Source organism: Symphalangus syndactylus, chromosome 12 (genome assembly GCF_028878055.3).
Source record: "Symphalangus syndactylus isolate Jambi chromosome 12, NHGRI_mSymSyn1-v2.1_pri, whole genome shotgun sequence".
Taxonomy (NCBI): domain Eukaryota; kingdom Metazoa; phylum Chordata; class Mammalia; order Primates; family Hylobatidae; genus Symphalangus; species Symphalangus syndactylus.
Window position 1 is genome coordinate 29916817 of NC_072441.2, and position 21930 is coordinate 29938746.

Consider the following 21930-nt stretch of genomic DNA (forward strand, 5'->3'; position numbering starts at 1 on the left):
CATCTCAGCTTAGCTAACCCAGAGGGAAAACAATTTCTTTATTCTGTTGTCCACGTATGAATTCCAGGGAAGAATGCTGACTGATCCCGCTTTGTTCAGTTTCTCACACGTTAAAGTAATCACTATTTCTGGGGGTAGATACACTATGATTGACTAACCCTTTCGCTGTGGGACACAGAATACTATGATAGCTAGGCCTTCCAGAATCACATGGAATGGGGGATAAGTCCTCCAAAGGCAAAAACAACATAATTTCAGTACATTTGAATAGTAAGGCAGTATAGCATAGTGCTTACGAATAGAGAAGTCAGATTGTCCCGGTTTCAAATCTTGACTCTAAGTGATCTAGTGCAAGACACTTAACTTCTTGGAGCTTCAGTTTTTTCATCAGTAAATTAGGGACAATAGGAGATACCAACCTCCTAGAAAATTGATATTTTATGTAGGGTAATCAGAGATGGCCTCGTTGATAAGGTTACATTTGGGCAAAGTTCTGAATGGAGTGAGGGAGCAAGCCATGGAGGTATTTGAGGTAAAAGTATTCTAAGCAGAGGGGAAATTCAATATTATTATTATTATTACTATTATGACTACACTTACCATAAGAAGACCTTCATTAGCCAGGTGTAGTGACATGTGCCTGTAGTCCCAGGTACTTGGGAGGCCAGGGTGGGAGGATCACTTGAGTCCAGTAGTTCAAATCTAGCCTGGGCAACATAGTGAGACCCCTCTCTTAAGAAAAAAAAAAAGACCTGCATTAAATCAAAAGCCATATGAAGTATAAGGAAAATGGACTTCAAAGAAATCTAAATTTGAGTCTCAGCTTTGGCACAGATCAACTGTATAATATCAGAAAAGTTACTTGACTTTTCAGAATTTTATTTATATGAAAACTGGAGTTAATAAGATATGTCCCTACTTGGTCATGATATTTTTTCATGATTAACAGCTCTTACATAGTCCATTGATATTATATTATCTTTTCTTAACCATTAGTTTTATTCAAAGGAGGTAAACCTTTCATTTAACAACTTGATGCTTTTTAAAAGTTCCATTATCAACCAGGTGCTGATGTCTCACTGGTAATTCCAGAATTCCAGCATTTTGGGAGGCCAATGTGGGAGAATCACTTGAGCCCAGGAGTTTGACACCAGCCTAGGCAACATAGTGAGAGCTTGTCTCTGCTTAAAAAAAAAAAAGAAAATTAACCAGCCAGATGTAATGGTGTGTGCCTGTAGTCCCAGCTACTCAGGAGGATGAAGCAAGCAGATTGCTTGTACCCTGGAGTTCAAATTTGTAGTGAGCTATGATCATGCCGCTGTACTCCAGCCTGGGCAACAGAGTGAGACCCTGTCTCAAAAAGATTATAATTTTCTCTTTGTTCTAAATAAAGTCAATTCACTTTATGTAAATAGTATATCATAGGTAGAATTGGTGTTTTAATCTTTTCACCTGGGGCATTATAAGAATCTACCCTTTCTCAATTATGACAGACTACGGAAAGATGAATATAAAACTATGAAACGTTATTTCTATACAAAAAATTACTAAAAGGCATAGACTGTCATGTTTATTTTTTATTATTGTATCTAACATATTCCATTAAATCTCATAAGAGTAAGGTCTAATAAGAGATACAAACTGTACTATAATTCACTTAGCAAGGATAATCATTCTTTTTATATAAATAACTAAGAAAAGTTCTTATTTAAATGTTGAAATTTTTATACAATATTTAAGCCACTTACCTAGCATGTGTTTAAGAAAGCAGTTTTGGGCAAGCGCATGGCACTTCAAACTTCATTTTGAAATTAAAACTTCTTTTCAGAATGTTAATTTCACTACTATCCAAAGGAAATACTTCAATGAAACAAAAGGATTAGAGTACATTGAACAGTTATGCATAGCAGAATTCAGCACTGTCCTAATGGAGGTTCAGTCCAAGTAAGTTATGTATTTATTTGTTTTTTTACTAACCCACAGCTACCAATATCATATCAAGTAAGTTATAACTTAAGGAAAGTAAATAAATCTCCAGTGTGAGTTCCACAAGGGCAGGGACGTTTGTCTGTTTTGTTCTCTGCTGCATTCCTACCACCTGGAAAATTACCTGGTTCATAATACATAGTAATTATTGAAGTAGTGAAATAGTTAATTAAAATTTATATACAAGGCATATATTGCTAACTGAATTTATATAGAATTTCTCCAAATTAGTCATAAGCTATTGACCTAATGGTTCCTGCTCACTTTACTTTGGAGTGAAAGGCTCAAGTAGCTACAGTAAACTGGAAATGTGAGGGTATAGAAGTGAAACACAGGTAAAGCTGTGTTCCTGTTTCTTTCTGTCTTTACTCCTAAAAGATTCAGCATGAGACAGAGGATGATATTTTTGGAACACATATTTCCTAGAACATATGAAATAGATACTTTCTTTGAGCCAGGTTGGATTACCTTTTTACTCAGTTAATAACAATCATTATTCTCACTGAGATCATAATATACTTCTCTGTACATTGAGACCTGATTCTACCATTAAATTACCAGATTTTTCCAGGCTAGGCACAGTGACTCGCGCCTGAAATCCCAGCACTTCGGGAGGCCAAGGAGTTTGAGACCAGCCTCAGCAACATGGCAAAACCTCATCTCTACCAAAGATACAAAAATTACCTGGGTGTGGTGGTGCATGACTGTCATCCTAGCTACTTGGGAGGCTGAGGCAGGAGTATTGCTTGAGCCTGGGAGGTGGAGGTTGCAGTGAGCCGAGATCACACCACCGTACCCCAGCCTGGATGACAGAGCTAGACCCTGTCTCAAAATAAATAAATAAATAAAGTATCAGGCATTCCCAACATTATTTGAATACTTAGAATGGTGCATCAAAAATTGATGCAAATTGCCTTTGATTGAATGTTATCTCCTAACACAGGATTTATCGGAATTTGAAGTCCCTCAAGTGTCAGACTTGAACAAATTATTTATTTTCATTCATTTTTATGATTTAGAGGTTATTTACCTAGTTTTCAAAAATATGAAATACCTGGTGTACCTTTTCCTTTTGAGTTTTAAGCAATGCTATGCAAATATTTATAATTTTTCTTAAATTAAGGGGAAATAGATAATTTTTTATATTAAAGACTTATAGTGATGTATTATTGGTCATCTTTTAGGTATTACTGCCTTGCAGCTGTTGCAGCTTTGTTAAAATATGTTGAATTTATTCAAAATTCAGTTTATGCACCAAAATCGCTGAAGATTTGTTTCCAGGGTAGTGAACAGACAGCCATGATAGATTCATCATCAGCCCAAAACCTTGAATTGTTAATTAATAATCAAGACTGTAGGTAAGATCATCCATTTTATTCTTATAAAATATATCGTTATATTTTATTTTGTTTCTGTTAATAGTTACTTTAAAGTTCTTTTTTTTTTTTTTTTAATTTTGAGATGGAGTTTTGCTCTTGTTGCCCAGGCTGGAGTGCAGTGGTGTGATCTCGGCTCACTGCAACCTCTGCCTCCTAGGTTCAAGCAATTCTGTCTCAGCCTCCCAAGTAGCTGGGACTACAGGCATGTGCCACCATGCCTAGCTAATTTTTGTATTTTTAGTAGAGACAGGGTTTCACCATATTGGCCAGACTGGTCTCAAATTCTTGATCTCAAATTATCCACCTGCCTCGGCCTCCCAAAGTGCTGGGATTACAGCCGTGAGCTACTGCTCTCAGCCTAATTCAAACTTCTTTGAATTATTTGATGAAGAATTTTATTTAAGAGGTAGGGTCTTGCTATTTTGTCCAGGCTGATCTCAAACTCCTGGGCTCAAATGATTCTCCTGCCTCATCCTCCCAAGTAGCTGAAACTATGGGCACAAACTGCCATGCCCAGCTAATGGTAGAGAAATATTAAATAAGCAAGTTTTAAATCATTGTACTATTATTGCTGAACTGGTCAGATGTTTCACCAAAATCAAGTTTTAAAAAGATATTTGTACTAAATAACAAAAAACAATCCAGTTCAGAACTGGGTAAAGGAACTTAATAGACATTTTCACAAGGAAGGTAAACAAATGGCCAGTAAGTACCTGAAAAGATGCTCAACTTTATTAGTCATTAGGGAACTACAAATCAAAACCACAGTTAGATACCACTTCACATATAGGTTAAAAATACTCTGTCTTTGACTTTCTATGATATCCTATGTTATTATAGCATAGAAAGTCAATGACCAAGCCTGGTAGTTATTACAAAGTGTTTTATATTCAGTTTTACCTTGTCATGTTTCATACCTTATCATTATTTGTCATTATCATTGTCAAACATTGTTTGACTTCCTGCTATATATTAGGGATACAGATACTTAAGTGATAGATCTCCAGGAGTTAGTATTATAGTTGAAAGGAACAACTGAAAAGTCTTTTCACAGACTTAAATGAAAGAATCCTCAGGTTAAAAGATGGATATTCTATGTACTGAACTATCTGAATAGCTCCAGTGCTTTCATAGGCCTGCTGCCTGTTCAGTGCAGTATTACATCTATTGATTTCTATAACAAATGGGAGGTTTATATGTGCCCCTTACCTCCTTTGTTCCTGCAGAAATAAGTTCTCAAAAAAAAAAAAATTTGTACATGTGATGGGAGACCCCCCTGCCAAGCCAGTTGATATGAGTAGTTCCCTACAAATTTGTTTAAATTGGTATGACAAAAATCTGGTAGAATGATGACTAAATCTTAAAAGTCATTCTTGTTTCCTCTCCTTTCACACCTCAGATTTGATTCATCGGAAAATCCTCTTGATCTAGCCTTCAGGATATATACCGGTTCTGGATCACTTCTCACCATTTCCAAGGCTACTACCCTAACCCAAACCTCTATCATCTTTAGCATAGACTACTATAATAGCCTCCTAGCTTTTCTTTCTGCCCTCTTCTTACCCTCCTATAGTTTATTCTCAACATATTAATAGTAGTCACTGTGATATCCTTTTAATCCAGAAATCAGATCTTGTAACTCTTCTGCTGAAAACCTTCCAGTGGCTCTCCTTACATTTACAATAGAATCCAGACTCTTTGGCCTACAAGGACTTCTGTGTCCTGGCCTCTATCAACTTCTTCATGAATCTCCCTCTATTCTTACCCCCACTTGCAAAGCTCCGCTAACCTTGATCTTCTTTTTTGTTCTGGAGCCAGACTTCCTGGGCTTAAATTGCTGCTATGCTACTTACTTGGAAATCTGGGACAAGTTACCTAATTTCCTTGTACTTAAGTTACTTCTGTTGTAAAATGATGTGGCCAATAATAGGGTCTATCTCATAACATATTTATTAGAATTAAACAAGTTAATACATTTAAAATGCTTGGAACAATTCTGGGTACATTACTAAGTATCATTTTATGTTAGCTGTCCTCATTATTGTTGTCATGATTACCATCCCATCATCATCTTTGCATTGCTGCCTTCTTTTTAATCATTCAGTTCTCAACTCTACTGTCAAATTCATAGGGAAGTCTTTCTTAATCAACCTAACTAAAGCAACCACTCTGGTCCTTCTCTGTATATTCCTGTTTTTTTTTTTGTTTTTGTTTGTTTGTTTGAGATGGAGTCTCGCTCTGTCGCCCAGGCTGGAGTGCAGTGGTGCAACCTCAGCTCACTGCAAGCTCTGCCTCCCAGGTTCACACCATTCTCCTGCCTCAGCCTCCCAAGTAGCTGGGACTACAGGCACCCGCCACCATGCCCAGCTAATTTTTTTTTGTATTTTTAGTAGGGACAGGGTTTCACCGTGTTAGCCAAGATGGTCTCGATCTCCTGACCTCGTGATCTGCCCGCCTCGGCATCCCAAAGTGCTGGGATTACAGGCGTAAGCCACCGTGCCCAGCCTGTTTTTTTTTTCTTTTTTTTTTTTTTTAGCTGTTTCTGTACCTAAAATTATTTTCTTGATATGATTATGCGTTTATTGTTTTTATTGTTTATTTCCCCTTGCTCTTTGTCTTGTCTTCAGTCATGGCCAGTAAACTGACAAAAGTTATTGGCAATGGCTGGGTGCGGTGGCTTATGCCTATAATTCCAGCACCCTGGGCAGGCCAACATGGGTGGATCACTTGAGGCCAGGAGTTTGAGACCAGCCTGGTCGCCATGGTGAAACCCTGTCTTTACCACAAATACAAAATTTAGCCAGCATAGTGGCACACCTGTAATCCCAGCTACTCAGGAGGCTGAGCCATGAGAATCACTTGAACCCTGGAGGCAGAGGTAGCAGTGAGCCTAGATAGTACTACTGTACTCCAGCCTGTGCAACAGAGCAAGACTCTGTCTAAAAAAAAAGTTATTGGCAATCGCCATTAGGCTGTAAGATCCATGGAGATAGGAATCATGTCCATCTTGTATGCCCAGTGTTTAGCATAGAGTTTTGAGTAGACCACGGTGAAACCCCGTCTCTACTAAAAATACAAAAAATTAGCTGGGCTTGGTGGCGGGCGCCTGTAGTCCAGGCTACTCGGAGAGGCTGAGGCAGGAGAATGGCGTGAACCCGGGAGGCAGAGCTTGCAGTGAGCTGAGATTGCGCCACTGCACTGTAGCCTGGGTGACAGAGCGAGACTCTGTCTCAAAAAAAAAAAAAAATTGTTGAATATTAAAATGAATCAGATTTTTTACATGTGTTATATGAAGTTGTCTAATAAATAGTCCAACTAAATGCATTTTTTTGTTTCTTTGTTTTTGTTTATTTGTTTTAGACAGAGTCTCACTTTGTAGCCCAGGCTGGAGTGCAGTGGCACAGTCTCGGCTCACTGCAACCTCCACCTCCGGAGTTCAAGTGATTCTCGTGGCTCAGCCTCCTGAGAAGCTGGGATTACAGATGCCTGCCACTATACCTGGCTAATTTTTGTATTTTTTTTTTTCAGTAGAGATGGGGTTTCACCGTGTTGGCCAGGCTGGTCTCGAACTAACCTCAAGTGATCCACCTGCCTCTGCCTCCCAAAGTGCTGGGAATACAGGCATGCGCCACCATGCCTGGCCAGCATTCTTTAGAATAGCTCATTTCTTTATAAATCACCTAGGAATTATGACATTGTCTTGTACTTGTCATCAGAACAAGATGATTATAGTAAATGCTTATTTTAACAATATAAAAGTCCCTCCTCCCTTAAGGATATATTATTAATATCTTGCTATTATGGATGGAATAAATAGACTAGAAAAATTTATATTAGTCTGAATATTGTAACTGATCTATAAAAGAAGTCATAAAGTGCAAGGAGATTCTATTCATCCTTGTTAAAGTGTCGTTCATTGACCAATAGCATATTTGGGAGCTTGTTCAAAATATATCCTCATAAAATGAGTTAGGGAGGATTCCCTCTTTTTCTATTAATTGGAATGTTTCAGAAGGAATGGTACCAGCTCCTCCTTGTATCTCTGGTAGAATTTGGCTGTGAATCCATCTGGTCTTGGACTTTTCTTGGTTGGTAAGCTATTAATTATTGCCTCAATTTCAGAGCCTGTTATTGGTCTATTCACAGATTCAACTTCTTCCTGGTTTAGTCTTGGGAGGGTGTATGTGTCGAGGAATTTATCCATTTCTTCTAGATTTTCTAGTTTATTTGCGTAGAGGTGTTTATAGTATTCTCTGATGATAGTTTGTATTTCTGTGGGATCGGTAGTGATATCCCCTTTATTATTTTTTATTGCATCTATTTGATTCTTCTCTCTTTTCTTCTTTATTAGTCTTGCTAGCGATCTATCAGTTTTGTTGATCTTTTTAAAAACCAGCTCCTGGATTCACAACAAAGATCAAAAGAGACAAAGAAGGTCATTACATAATGGTAAAGGGATCAATTCAACAAGAAGAGTTAACTATCCTAAATATATATGCACCCAGTATAGGAGCACCCAGATTCATAAAGCAAGTCCTTAGATACCTACAAAGAGACTTAGACTCCCACAAAATAATAATGGGAGACTTTAACACCCAACTGTCAACATTAGACAGATCAATGAGACAGAAAGTTAACAAGGATATCCAGGAACTGAACTGAGCTCTGCACCAAGCGGACCTAATAGACATCTATAGAACTCTCCACCCCAAATCAACAGAATATACATTCGTTTCAGCACCACACCTATTCCAAAATCGACCACATAGTTGGAAGTAAAGCACTGTTCCGCAAATGTAAAAGAACAGAAATTAGGCCGGGCGTGGTGGCTCACGCTTGTAATCCCAGCACTTTGGGAGGCCGAGGCGGGCGAATCACGAGGTCAGGAGATCGAGACCACGGTGAAACCCCATCTCTACTAAAAATATAAAAAATTAGCCGTGCGTGGTGGCGGGCGCCTGTAGTCCCAGCTACTCGGAGAGGCTGAGGCATGAGAATGGCGTGAACCCGGGAGGCGGAGCTTGCAGTGAGCCGAGATTGCGCCACTGAACTCCGGCCTGGGCGACAGAGCGAGACTCTGTCTCAAAAAAAAAAAAAGAAAAGAACAGAAATTATACCAAACTGTCTCTCAGACCACAGTGCAATCAAACTAGAACTCAGGATTAAGAAACTCACTCAAAACCGCTCAACTACATGGAAACTGAACAACCCGCTCCTGAATGACTGCTGGGTACATAACGAAAAGAAGGCAGAAATAAAGATGTTCTTTGAAGCCAACAAGAACAAAGACACAACATACCAGAATCTCTGGGACACATTTAAAGCAGTGTGTAGAGGGAAGTTTATAGCACTAAATGCCCACAAGAGAAAGCAGGAAAGATATAAAATTGATACCCTGACATCACAATTAAAAGAACTAAAGAAGCAAGAGCAAACACATTCAAAAGCTAGCAGAAGGCAAGAAATAACTAAGATCAGAGCAGAACTGAAGGAAATAGAGACACAAAAAAACCCTTCAAAAAATCAAAATATATCTAAAAACATTTTTTTTTTTTGAGACAAGATCTCACTCTGTCTCCACACTGGAATACAGTGGTGCAAGTATGGTTCACTGCAGCCTTGACCTCCTGGGCTCAAGCAATCCTCCCATCTCAGCCTCCTCAGTAACTGGGACTAAAGGCCTGTGCCAGCATGTCCAGTTAATTTTTAGTTTTTTGTAGACACAGGGTCTCACTATGTTGTCCATGCTGGTCTTGAACTCCTGGGTTCAAGCATTCCTCCTGCCTTGGCCTCCCAGAGTGTTGTTGAGATTATAGGTGTAAGCCACTGTGCCTGGCCCAAAATGTAGATCCTCATGCTTTTTCTTAGACCTACTGAATTAGAAACTCATGTAATTGTATGCACAGTAAAGTTTAAGAATCATTGCTGTAGACTATAGGATTATTTAATTACAAAGTGAAATGAAATTTCTTGCATTTTTCTTTGTATTCTTACTGACATTTCTTGTGTTTTGAAAGGAATAATCACACTCTCTTTGGTGTTCTAAATTATACTAAGACTCCTGGAGGGAGTAGACGACTTCGTTCTAATATATTAGAGCCTCTAGTTGATATTGAAACCATTAACATGAGATTAGATTGTGTTCAAGAACTACTTCAAGATGAGGAACTATTTTTTGGACTTCAATCAGGTAAATCAATATTATTTAATGTTATAAATACAAATTATTGAAAAATACAATTGGCTTAGTTATTTTTCCATGTTTCTGAAAGACAAGTAGTGAAGGTGTAAATTCTTGTATTCTTTTATGAAAAATATTTTCCCGAAATTTTCTACTGAGTCCTGTAGTAAATAATTTCAGAGGTACATTATGTAATATATTTTGATTTCCTGTATGCTTTTCTTTTCCATTTTTTTCTGTTTTTTTGTTGTCATTGTTGTTGTTGTTGTTCATAGATACCTTACATTCTTTTTCTCCGTGGTAATCCTCAAAGACAGGAAGATTTGTCCAGACTAGGTAATTATCAACTGATAGGATGTATTAATTTCCTAGGCTGCTCTTAAAACTGATACATACTCTATGGTTTAAAACAACAGAAAGTTTTTGTCTTATAGTTCTGGAAGCTAGAAACTCAAAATAAGGTGTCAGAAAAGCCATGCTCCCTCTGAAACCTATAGGGGAGAATCCTTTGCCCCTTTCTAGCTTTTGGTGGTCACTGTCAGTCCATGATGGGCCTTGGCTCACAAGTTTGTCATTGCAATCTCTGCTTCTGTTGTCCCATGGTTTTCTCCCTGTGTGTCTTCATATTGTCTTCTTATAAAGACACTAGTCGTATTGTATTAAGACCTACCTTAATAACCTCACATTAACTTGATAACATTTGCAAAGATAAAATTTCCAAATAAGGTCACACTAACAGATACCCAGAGTTAGGACTTCACAGTATCATTTGGGGTCACAATTCAACCCATAACATGGGGTAAGAAAATTGCCCTTGCCTCAGGGTCTGTTTCTGGAGAACTCAACCTAACACAGTCACCAACAGGCATATTGCTAATTTTTTTTTCTTTAAGTTCTGAAATACATGTGCTGAAATGTGCTGAATATGCAGGTTTCTTATGTAGGTATACATGTGCCGTGGTAGTTTGCTGCAACTATCAACCCATCATCTAGGTTTTAAGCCTTGCATGCATTAGGGATTTGTCCTAATGCTCTCCCTCCCCTTTCCCTCCACCCACTGACAGGCCCCAGTGTGTGATGTTCCCCTCCCTGTGCCCATGTGTTCTCATTGTTCAACTCCCACTTATGAGTGAAAACATGCAGTGTTTGGTTTTCTGTTCCTGCATTAGTTTGCTGAGGATGATGATGGTTTCCAGCTTCATCCATGTCCCTGCAAAGGTCATGAACTCATTCTTTTTTATGGCTGCATAGTATTCCATGGTGTATATGTGCCACATTTTCTTTATCCAATCTATCATTGATGGGCATTTGGGTTGGTTCCAAGCCTTTGCTATTGTAAATAGTGCTACAGTAAACATACATCTGCATGTGTCTTTATAGTAGAAAGATTTATAATTTTTTTGGTATATACTCAGTAATGGGATTGCTGGGTCAAATGCTATTTCTGGTTCTAGATCCTTGAGGAATCACCACACTGTCTTCCACAATGGTTGAACTAACTTACACTCCCACCAACAGTGTAAAAGTGTTCCTATTTCTCCACATCCTCTCCAGCATCTGTTGTTTCCTTACTTTTTAATGATTGACATTCTAACTGGTGTGAGCTGGTATCTCATTGTGGTTTTGATTTGCATTTCTCTAATGACCAGTGGTGATGAGCTTTTTTTCATGTTTGTTGGCCGCACAAATGTCTTCTTTTGAGAAGTATCTGTTCATATCCTCTGCCCACTTTTTGATGGGGTTGTTTTTTTCTTGTAAATTTCTTTAAGTTCCTTGTGGATTCTGGATTTTAGAGCTGTCAGATGGGTAGAGTGCAAAAATTTTCTCCCATTCTGTAGGTTGCCTGTTCACTCTGATGATAGTTTCTTTTGCTGAGCAGAAGCACTTTAGTTTAATTAGATCGCATTTGTCAATTTTGGCTTTTGTTGCCATTGCTTTTGGTGTTTTAGTCATGAAGTCTTTGCCTATGCCTATGTCCTAAATGGTATTGCCTAGGTTTTCTTCTAGGGTTTGTATGGTTTTAGGTCTTACATTTAAGTCTTTAATCCATCTTGAGTTAATTTTTGTATAAGGTGTAAGGAAGGGATCCAGTTTCAGCTTTCTGCATATGTCTAGCCAGTTTTCCCAGCACCATTTATTAAATAGGGAATCCTTTCCCCATTTCTTGTTTTTGTTAGGTTTGTCGAACATCAGATGGTTCTAGATATGTGGTGCTATTTCTGAGGTCTCTGTTCTGTTCCATTGGTCTATATATCTGTTTTGGTACCAGTACCATACTGTTTTAGTTACTGTAGCCTTGTAGTAGTTTGAAGTCAGGTAGCATAATACCTTCAGCTTTGTTTTTTGTTTTTTTTTTTTTGCTTAGGATTGTTTTGACTGTATGATCTCTTTTTTCATTCCATATGAAATTTAAAGTAGTTTTTTTCTAGTTCTGTGAAGAAAGTCAATGGTAGCTAGATGGGAATAACATTGAATCTATAAATTACTTTGGGCAGTATGGCCATTTTCACAATATTGATTCTTCCTATCCTTGAGCATGGAATGTTTTTCCATTTGTTTGTGTCCTCTCTTATTTCCTTGAGTTCTTTTCGTAGTTCTCATTGAAGAGGTCCTTCACTTCCCTTTAAGTTGTATTCCTAGGTATTTTATTTTCTTCATAGCAGTTGTGAATGGGAGTTCACTCATGATTTGGTTCTCTGCTTGTCTATTATTAGTGTATAGGAATGCTTGTGATTTTTGCACATTAATTTTGTGTCCTGAGACTTTGCTGAAGTTGCTTGTCAGCTTAAGGAGTTTTTGGGCTGAGACAATGGGGTTTTCTAAATATATAATCATGTCATCTGCAGACAGAGACAATTTGACTTTCTCTCTTTCTATTTGAATACCCTTTATTTCTTTCTCTTGCCTGATTGCCCTGGCCAGAACTTCCAACACTATGTTGAATAGCAGTGGTGAGAAAGGACATCCTTATCTTGTGCCAGTTTTCAAAGGGAATGCTTCCAGTTTTTGCCCATTCAGTATGATATTGGCTGCAGGTTTGTCATAAATAGCTCTCATTATTATTATTATTATTTTTGAGACAGATTCTCACTGTCGCCCAGGCTGGAGTGCAGTGGCGCGATCTCGGCTCACTGCAGGCTCCGCCCCCCCGGGGTTCACGCCATTCTCCTGCCTCAGCCTCCCAAGTAGCTGGGACTACAGGCGCCCGCCACCTCGCCCGGCTAATTTTTTGTATTTTTAATAGACGGGTTTTCACCATGTTAGCCAGGATGGTCTCGATCTCCTGACTTCGTGATCTGCCCGCCTCGGCCTCCAAAAGTGCTGGGATTACAGGCATGAGCCACCGCGCCCAGCATAGCTCTTATTATTTTGAGATATGTTCCATCAATACCTAGTTTATTGACAGTTTTTTAGCATGAAGGGTGTTGAATTTTATCGAAGGCCTTTTCTGCACGTATTGAGATAATCGTGTGATTTTTGTCATTGGTTCTGTTTATGTGACAGATTACGTTTATTGATTTGCATATGTTGAACTAGCCTTCCATTCCAGGGATAAAGCCGACTTGATTGTGGTGGATAAGCTTTTTGATGTGCTGCTGGATTCGGTTTGCCAATATTTTACTGAGGATTTTCGCATCGATGTTCATTAGGGATATTGGCCTGAAATTTTCTTTTTTTATTGTGTCCCTGCCAGGTTTTGGAAACAGGATGATACTGCCCTCATAAAATGAGTTAGGGAGGAATCCCTCTTATTCTATTGTTTGGAATAGTTTCAGAAGGAATGGTACCAGCTCTTCTTTGTACCTCTGGTAGAATTTGGCTGTGAATCCGTCTGGTCCTGAGCATTTTTTGGTTGGTGGGCTATTAATTACTCCCTCAATTTCAGAACTTGTTAGTGGTCTATTCACAGATTCAACTTCTTTCTGGTTTAGTCTTGGGAGGGTGTATGTGTCCAGGAATTTATCCATTTCTTCTAGATTTTCTAGTTTATTTGCATAGAGGTGTTTCTAGTATTCTCTGATGGTAGTTTGTATTTCTGTGGGATCAGTGGTGAGATCCCCTTTATCATTTTTTATTGTGTCTATTTGATTCTTCTCCCTTTTCTTCTTTATTAGTCTGCATAGTGGTCTATCTATTTTGTTAATCTTTTCAAAAAACCAGCTCCAGGGTTCATGGAGTTTTCGAAGGGTTTTTCATGTCTCTGTCTCCTTCAGTTCTGCTCTGATCTTAGTTATTTCTTGTCTTCTGCTAGCTTTTGAACTTGTTTGCTCTTGCTTCTCCAATTCTTTTAATTGTGATGTTAGGGTGTCGATTTTAGATCTTTTCCACTCTCTGATGTGGGCATTTAGTGCTATAAATTTCCCTCTTAACCCTGGTTTAGCTGTGTCCCAGAGATTCTGGTACCTTGTCTCTTTGTTTTCATTTGTTTCAAAGTACTTCTTTATTTCTGCCTTAATTTTGTTATTTACCCAGTAGTCATTCAGGAGGAGGTTGTTTACTTTCCATACAGTTGTGCAGTTTTGAGTGAGTTTCTTAATCCTGAGTTCTAATTTGATTGCACTGTGGTCTGAGAGACTGTTATGATTTCCATTCTGTTCCATTTGCTGAAGAGTGTTTTACTTCCAATTATGTGGTTGATTTTAGAATAAGTGCTATGTGGTGCTGAGAATAATGTATATTCTCTTGATTTGGGGTAGAGAGTTCTGTAGATGTCTATTAGGTCCACTTGGTTCAGAGCTGAGTTCATGTCCTGAATATCCTTGTTAATTTTCTGTCTCATTGTTGTCAGATTGACCAAGGTTGGAATGAAAGAAAAAAATGTTAAGGGCAGCCAGAGAGAAAGGTCAGGTTATTTACAAAGGGAAGCCCATGAGACTAACAGCAGATCTCTCTGCAGAAACCCTACAAGCAAGAAGAGAGTGGGGGCCAATATTGAGTCAAAACCCATCAGTGTGCTGTATTCAGGAGACCTATCTCATATGCAAAGACACACGGAGGCTCAAAATAAAAGGATGGAGGAATATTTACCAAGAAAATGGAAAGCAAGAAAAAAAAAAGAAAAAAAGAAAAAAGCAGGGATTGCAATCCTAGTCCCTGATAAAAAGGACTTTAAACCAACAAAGATCAAAAGAGACAAAGAAGGGCATTACATAATGGTAAAGGGATCAATACAACAAGAAGAGCTAACTATCCTCAATATACATGCACCCAATACAGGAGCACCCAGATTCATAAAAGAAGTTCTTAGAGACCTACAAAGAGACTTAGACTCCCACACAATAATAGTGGGAGACTTTAACACCCACTGTCCATATTGTTAAATTTAATGGGCATATTCGTTCCCTTATTTGAATAAGAAAATTGCCCTGATGCTTCTCAAAAGAAAGACATACAAGTGACCAATAAACATATGAAAAAATGCTCAATGTCACTAATCCTCAGAAAAGTACAAATCAAAACCACAATGAGATACCATCTCATGCCAGTTGGAATAGCTATTATTAAAAAGTCAAAAAATAACAGATGTTGGCAAGTCTGCAGAGAGAAGGAAATGCTCATACATTGTTCTTAGGATTGTAAATTAGTTCAGCCTCTGTGGAAAGCAGTTTGGAGATTTCTCAGAGAACTAAAAATAGAATTACCATTCAACCCAGCAATACCATTACTGGATATATACCCACACGTAAATAAATTGTTCTCCCAAAAAGACACCTGCACCTGCATGTTTATTGCAACATTATTCACGGTATCAAAGACATGGAATAAACCCAGGTGCCTATCGACAATGGACTGGGTGAAGAAAATTTGGTACATATACTATGCTGTCATAAAAAGAATGAAATCATGTTCTTTTTGGCAGCGTGGATGTAGCTGGAGGCCATTATTCTAAGCGAATGAACGCAGAAACAGAAAACCAAATATTGCATGTTCTCACTTATATGTGGGACCTAAACATTGGGAACACATGGGGATATAAATATGGGAACAATAGCTATTGGGGACTCCAAAAGGGGAGAGGAGTGGGGCACGGGTTCAAAACTATTAGGTACTATGTTTACTATCTGAGTGCTGGTTTCAGTCAAAGCCCAAACTTCAGCATCACACAATGTATCTATGCAACAAACCTGCACGTGTACCCCATAAATCCAAAATGATTTTTTTAAAAAAAGGAAAAGAGGGGAGGTTCCAAGATGGCCAAATAGGAACAGCTCCAGTCTGCAGCTCCCAGCTTGAGCGACACAGAAGATGGGTGATTTCTGCATTTCCAACTGAGGTGCCGGGTTCATCTCACTGGGGCTTCTCAGACAGTGGATGCAGCCCATGGAGCAGGGCGGGGCATCGCCTCACCTGGGAAGTGCAAGGGGTCGGGGAATTCCCTTTCCCAGCAAAGGGAAGCCATGACAGACGGTACCTGGAAAATTGGGACACTCCCACCCTAATACTGTGCTTTTCCAGCTGCCTTAGCAAATGGCACACCAGGAGATTATTTCCCGCTCCTGGCTTGGAGGGTCCCACATCCATGGAGCCTCGCTCACTGCTAGCACAGCAGTCTGAGACTGAACTGCAAGGCAGCAGCGAGGCTGGGGGAGGGGCATCCACCATTGCTGAGGCTTGAGTAGGTAAACAAAGTGGCCAGGAAGCTCAAACTGGGTAGAGCCCACTGCAGCTCAAGGAGGCCTGCCTTGCCTCTGTAGACTCCACCTCTAGGGGCATGGCATAGCTGAACAAAAGGCAGCAGAAACTTTTGCAGACTTAAACATCCCTGTCTGACAGCTTTAAGACAGTGGTGGTTCTCCTAGCATGGAGATTGAGATCTGAGAATGGACAGACTGCCTCCTCAAGTGGGGCCCTGACCTGTGAGTAGCCTAACTGGGAGGCATCTCCCAGTAGGGGCCGACTGACACTTCATACGGCCAGATGCCCCTCTGAGACAAAGCTTCCAGAGGAAGGATCAGGCAGCAACATCTGCCGTTCTGCAATATTTGCTGTTCCTCAGCCTCTGCTGGTGATACCCAGGCAAACATGGTCTGGAGTGGACTTCCAGCAAACGCCAACAGACCTGCAGCTGAGGATCCTGACTGATAGAAGGAAAACTAACAAACAGAAAGGACATCCACACCAAAACCCCATCTGTACGTCACCATCATCAAAGACCAAAGGTAGATAAAACCACAAAGATTGGGAGAAACCAGAGCAGAAAAGCTGAAAATTCTAAAAATCAGAGCACCTTTTCTCCTCCAAAGGAACACAACTCCTCGCCAGCAACGGAACAAAGCTGGAAGGAGAATGACATTGATGAGTTGAGAGAAGAAGGCTTCAGACGATCGGTAATAACAGACTTCTCCGAGCTAAAGGAGGATGTTTGAACCCATCACAAAGAAGCTAAAAACATTGAAAAAAGATGAGACATATGGCTAACTAGAACAAACAGTGTAGAGAAGTCCTTAAATGACCTGACGGAGCTGAAAACCATGGCATGAGGACTTCGTGACACGTGCACAAGCTTCAGTAGCCGATTTGATCAAGTGGAAGAAAGGCTATCAGTGATTGAAGATCAAATGAATGAAATGAAGCAAGAAGACAAGTTTAGAGAAAAAAGAGTAAAAAAAAAAAAAACGAACAAAGCCTCCAAGAAATATGGGACTATGTGAAAAGACCAAATCTATGTCTGATTGGTGTACCCGAAAGTGACAGGGAGAATGGAACCAAGTTGGAAAACACTCTTCAGGATATTATCTAGGAGAACTTCTCCAAACTACTGAGGCAGGCCAACATTCAAATTCGGGAAATAAAGAGAACACCACAAAGATACTCCTCCAGAAGAGCAACTCCAAGACACATAATTGTCAGATTCACCAAAGTTGAAATGAAGGAAAAAATGTTAAGGGGAGCCAGAGAGAAAGGTCAGGTGACCCACAAAGGGAAGCCCATCAGACTAACAGTGGATCTCTTGGCAGAAACTCTACAAGCCAGAAGAGAGTGGGGGCCAATATTCAACATTCTTAAAGAAAAGAATTTTCAACCCAGAATTTCATATCCAGCCAAACTAAGCTTCATAAGTGAAGGAGAAATAAAATCCTTTACGGACAAACAAATGCTGAGAGATTTTGTCACCACCAGGCCTGCCTTACAAGAGCTCCTGAAGGAAGCACTAAACATGGAAAGAAACAACTGGTACCAGCCACTGCAAAAACATGCCAAATTGTAAAGACCATCAATGCTAGGAAGAAACTTCATCAACTGACGAGCAAAATAACCAGCTAACATCATAATGACAGGATCAAATTCACACATAACAATATTAACCTTAAATGTAAACGGGCTAAATGCTCCAATTAAAAGACACAGACTGACAAGTTGGATAAAGAGTCAAGACCCATCAGTGTGCTGTATTCAGGAGTCCCGTCTCACTTGCAGAGACACACATAGGCTCACAGTAAAAGGATGGAGGAAGATCTACCAAGCAAATGGAAAACAAAAAAAAGCAGGGGTTGCAATCCTAGTCTCTGATAAAAAAGACTTGCAACAAACAAAGATCAAAAGAGACAAAGAAGGCCATTACATAATGGTAAAGGGATCAATTCAACAAGGAGAGCTAACTCTCCTAAATATATATGCACCCAATACAGGAGCACCCAGATTCATAAAGCAAGTCCTTAGAGACCTACAAAGAGACTTAGACTCCCACACAATAATAATGGGAGACTTTAACACCCCACTGTCAACATTAGACAGATCGAGACACAAAGTTAACAAGGATATCCAGGAATTGAACTCAGCTCTGCACCAAGCAGACCTAATAGACATCTACAGAACTCTCCACCCCAAATCAACAGAATATACATTCTTCTCAGCACCACATCGCACTTCTTCCAAAATTGACCACATAGTTGGAAGTAAAGCACTCCTCAGCAAATGTAAAAGAACAGAAATTATAACAAAGTGTCTCTCAGACCACAGTGCAATCAAACTAGAACTCAGGATTAAGAAACACACTCAAAACCGTTAAACTACATGGAAACTGAACAACCTGCTCCTGAATGACTGCTGGGTACATAATGAAATTAAGGCAGAAATAGAGATGTTCTTTGAAACCAATGAGAACAAAGACAAGACGTACCAGAATCTCTGGCACACATTTAAAGCAGTGTGTAGAGGGAAGTTTATAGCACTAAATGCCCACAAGAGGAAGCAGGAAAGATATAAAATAGATACCCTAACATCACAATTAAAAGAACTAGAGAAGCAAGAGCAAACACATTCAAAAGCTAGCAGAAGGCAAGAAATAACTAAGATAAGAGCAGAACTGAAGGAGATAGAGACACAAAAAACCCTTCAAAAAATCAATGAATCCAGGAGCTGTTGTTGTTGTTGTTTTTTTTTTTTTCTGGTCACCCGTCAGTGATTGAGCAACCCAGGTTTCTTCCATCTTTATTTTTGAAAAGTTTTATTTTGCTTTTAATGGTCACATAATTGCACATATTTATGGGGCACAGCATGATGTTTCAATACCTGCATATATTCAGTAATGATAGAATCAGGGTATTCAGCATATTCGTTATCTAAAACATTGATCATTAGTTTGTGGTAAGGACTTTTAAAATCCTCTCCTCTAATTATTTTGAAATATGCAATATTAACTATAGTCACCCTGCAGCCAATAGAACAAATAAGTACTTGGGTGATGAAATAATTTGTGCAACAAACTCCCATAACACAAGTTTACCTATGTAACAAACCTGCACATGTACCCCTGAACTTAAAATAAAAGTTATTAAAAAAAAGAAATGCTACTGATATTTTTGGTTGATGCTGCATCCTGCAACTTTACTGAATTTATTTATCACTTCTTAGAGCTTTTTGGTTGAACCTTTATATAAAATCTATGTATAAAATCATGTCAACTGCAAATAGAAACAATTTGACTTCCTTCTTTCCAATTTAGATCCCTTTTATTTATTTCTTTTGCCTAATTTCTGTGGCTAGGACATTAGTACTATGTTGAATAAAAGTGGTGAAAATTGGCATCTGTGTCTTGTTTCAGATCTTAGAGGAAAAGCTTTCAACTTTTCTCCAGTTAGCTGTAGTTTGTCATTTTTGGCCTTTATTTATTTATTTATTTATTTATTTATTTTTATTTTTTATTATTATACTTTAGGTTTTAGGGTACATGTGCACAATGTGCAGGTTCGTTACATATGTATCCATGTGCCATGTTGGTTTGCTGCACCCATTAACTCATCATTTAGCACTAGGTATATCTCCTAATGCTGTCCCTCCCCCCTCCCCCCACCTCACAACAGTCCCCAGAGTGTGATGTTCCCCTTCCTGTGTCCATGAGTTCTCATTGTTCAATTCCCACCTATGAGTGAGAACATGCGGTGTTTGGTTTTTTGTCCTTGCGATAGTTTACTGAGAATGATGGTTTCCAGTTTCATCTATGTCCCTACAAAGGACATGAACTCACCATTTTTTATGGCTGCCTAGTAGTCCATGGTGTACATGTGCCACATTTTCTTAATCCAGTCTATCATTGTTGGACATTTGGGTTGGTTCCAAGTCTTTGCTATTGTGAATAGTGCCGCAATAAACATACGTGTGCATGTGTCTTTATAGCAGCATGATTTGTAGTCCTTTGGTTATATACCCAGTAATGGGATGGCTGGGTCAAATGGTATTTCTAGTTCTAGATCCCTGAGGAATCGCCACACTGACTTCCACAATGGTTGAACTAGTTTACAGTCCCACCAACAGTGTAAAAGTGTTCCTATTTCTCCACATCTTCTCCAGCACCTGTTGTTTCCTGACTTTTTAATGATGGCCATTCTAACTGGTGTGAGGTGGTATCTCATTGTGGTTTTGATTTGCATTTCTCTGATGGCCAGTGATGATGAGCATTTTTGCGTATGTTTTTTGGCTGCATAAATGTCTTCTTTTGAGAAGTGTCTGTTCATGTCCTTTGCCCACTTTTTGATGGGGTTTGTTTTTTTCTTGTAAATTTGTTTGAGTTCATTGTAGATTCTGGATATTAGCCCTTTGTCAGATGAGTAGGTTGCGAAAATTTTCTCCCATTTTGTAGGTTGCCTGTTCACTCTGATGGTAGTTTATTTTGCTGTGCAGAAGCTCTTTAGTTTAATTAGATCCCATTTGTCAATTTCGGCTTTTGTTACCATTGCTTTTAGTGTTTTAGAGATGAAGTCCTTGCCCATGCCTATGTCCTGAATGGTATTGCCTAGGTTTTCTTCTAGAGTTTTTATAGTTTTAGGTCTAACATGTAAGTCTTTAATCCATCTTGAATTTAAAGATCAACAAAATTGATAGAACACTAGCAAGATTAATAAAGAAGAAAAGAGAGAAGAATCAAATAGATGCAATAAAAAATGATAAAGTGGATATTACCACCAATCCCACAGGAATGCAAACTATCAGCAGGGAATACTATAAACACCTCTATGCAAATAAACTAGAAAATCTAGAAGAAATGGATAAATTCCTGGAGACATACAGCCTGCCAAGACTAAACCAGGAAGAAGTTGAATCCCTGAATAGACCAATAACAGGCTCTGAAATTAAGGCAATAAGTAATAGCCTACCAACCAAAAAAGTCCAGGACCATATGGATTCACAGCCGAATTCTACCAGAGGTACAAAGAGGAGCTGGTACCATTGCTTCTGAAACTATTACAATCAATAGAAAAAGAGGGAATACTCCCTAACTCATTTTATGAGGCCAGCGTCATCCTGATACCAAAGCCTGGCAGAGACACAATAAAAAAAGAGAATTTTAGACCAATATCCCTGATGAACATTGATGCAAAAATCCTCAATAAAATACTGGCAAACCGAATCCAGCAGCACATCAAAAATCTTATCCACCGCAATCAAGTCGGCTTTCTCCCTGGGATGCAAGGCTGGTTCAACATACCTTGAATTAATATACGTAATCCATCACATAAACAGAACCAAAGACAAAAACTCATGATTATCTCAATAGATGCAGAAAAGGCCTTCAGCAAAATTCAACAGCCCTTCATGCTAAAAACTCTCAATAAACTATGTATTGATGGAACATATCTCAAAATAATAAGAGCTATTTATTACAAACCCACAGCCAATATCATACTGAATGGGCAAAAACTGGAAGCATTCCCTTTGAAACCTGCCACAAGACAGGGATGCCCTCTCTCACCACTCCTATTCAACATAGTGTTGGAAGTTCTGCCCATGGCAAGCAGGCAAAAGAAAGAAATAAAGGGTATTCAGTTAGGAAAAGAGGAAGTCAAATTGTCCCTGTTTGCAGATGTTGTGATTGTTTACTTAGAAAACCCCATCATCTCAGCCCAAAATCTCCTTAAGCTGATAAGCAACTTCAGCAAAGTCTCT

At 39.0% G+C, this 21930-nt stretch overlaps 1 protein-coding gene across 1 annotated transcript in view; it reads left to right on the forward strand.

The window, feature by feature from the left end:
- Positions 1-21930, forward strand: part of MSH4 (mutS homolog 4) — a 139274-nt gene that overhangs the window by 21797 nt on the left and 95547 nt on the right. Inside the window, exons 5-7 of the mRNA XM_063624058.1 lie at positions 1829-1944; positions 3171-3344; positions 9383-9555. Coding sequence (XP_063480128.1) covers positions 1829-1944; positions 3171-3344; positions 9383-9555 — 463 coding nt within the window. The remainder of the gene's footprint in view (positions 1-1828; positions 1945-3170; positions 3345-9382; positions 9556-21930) is intronic.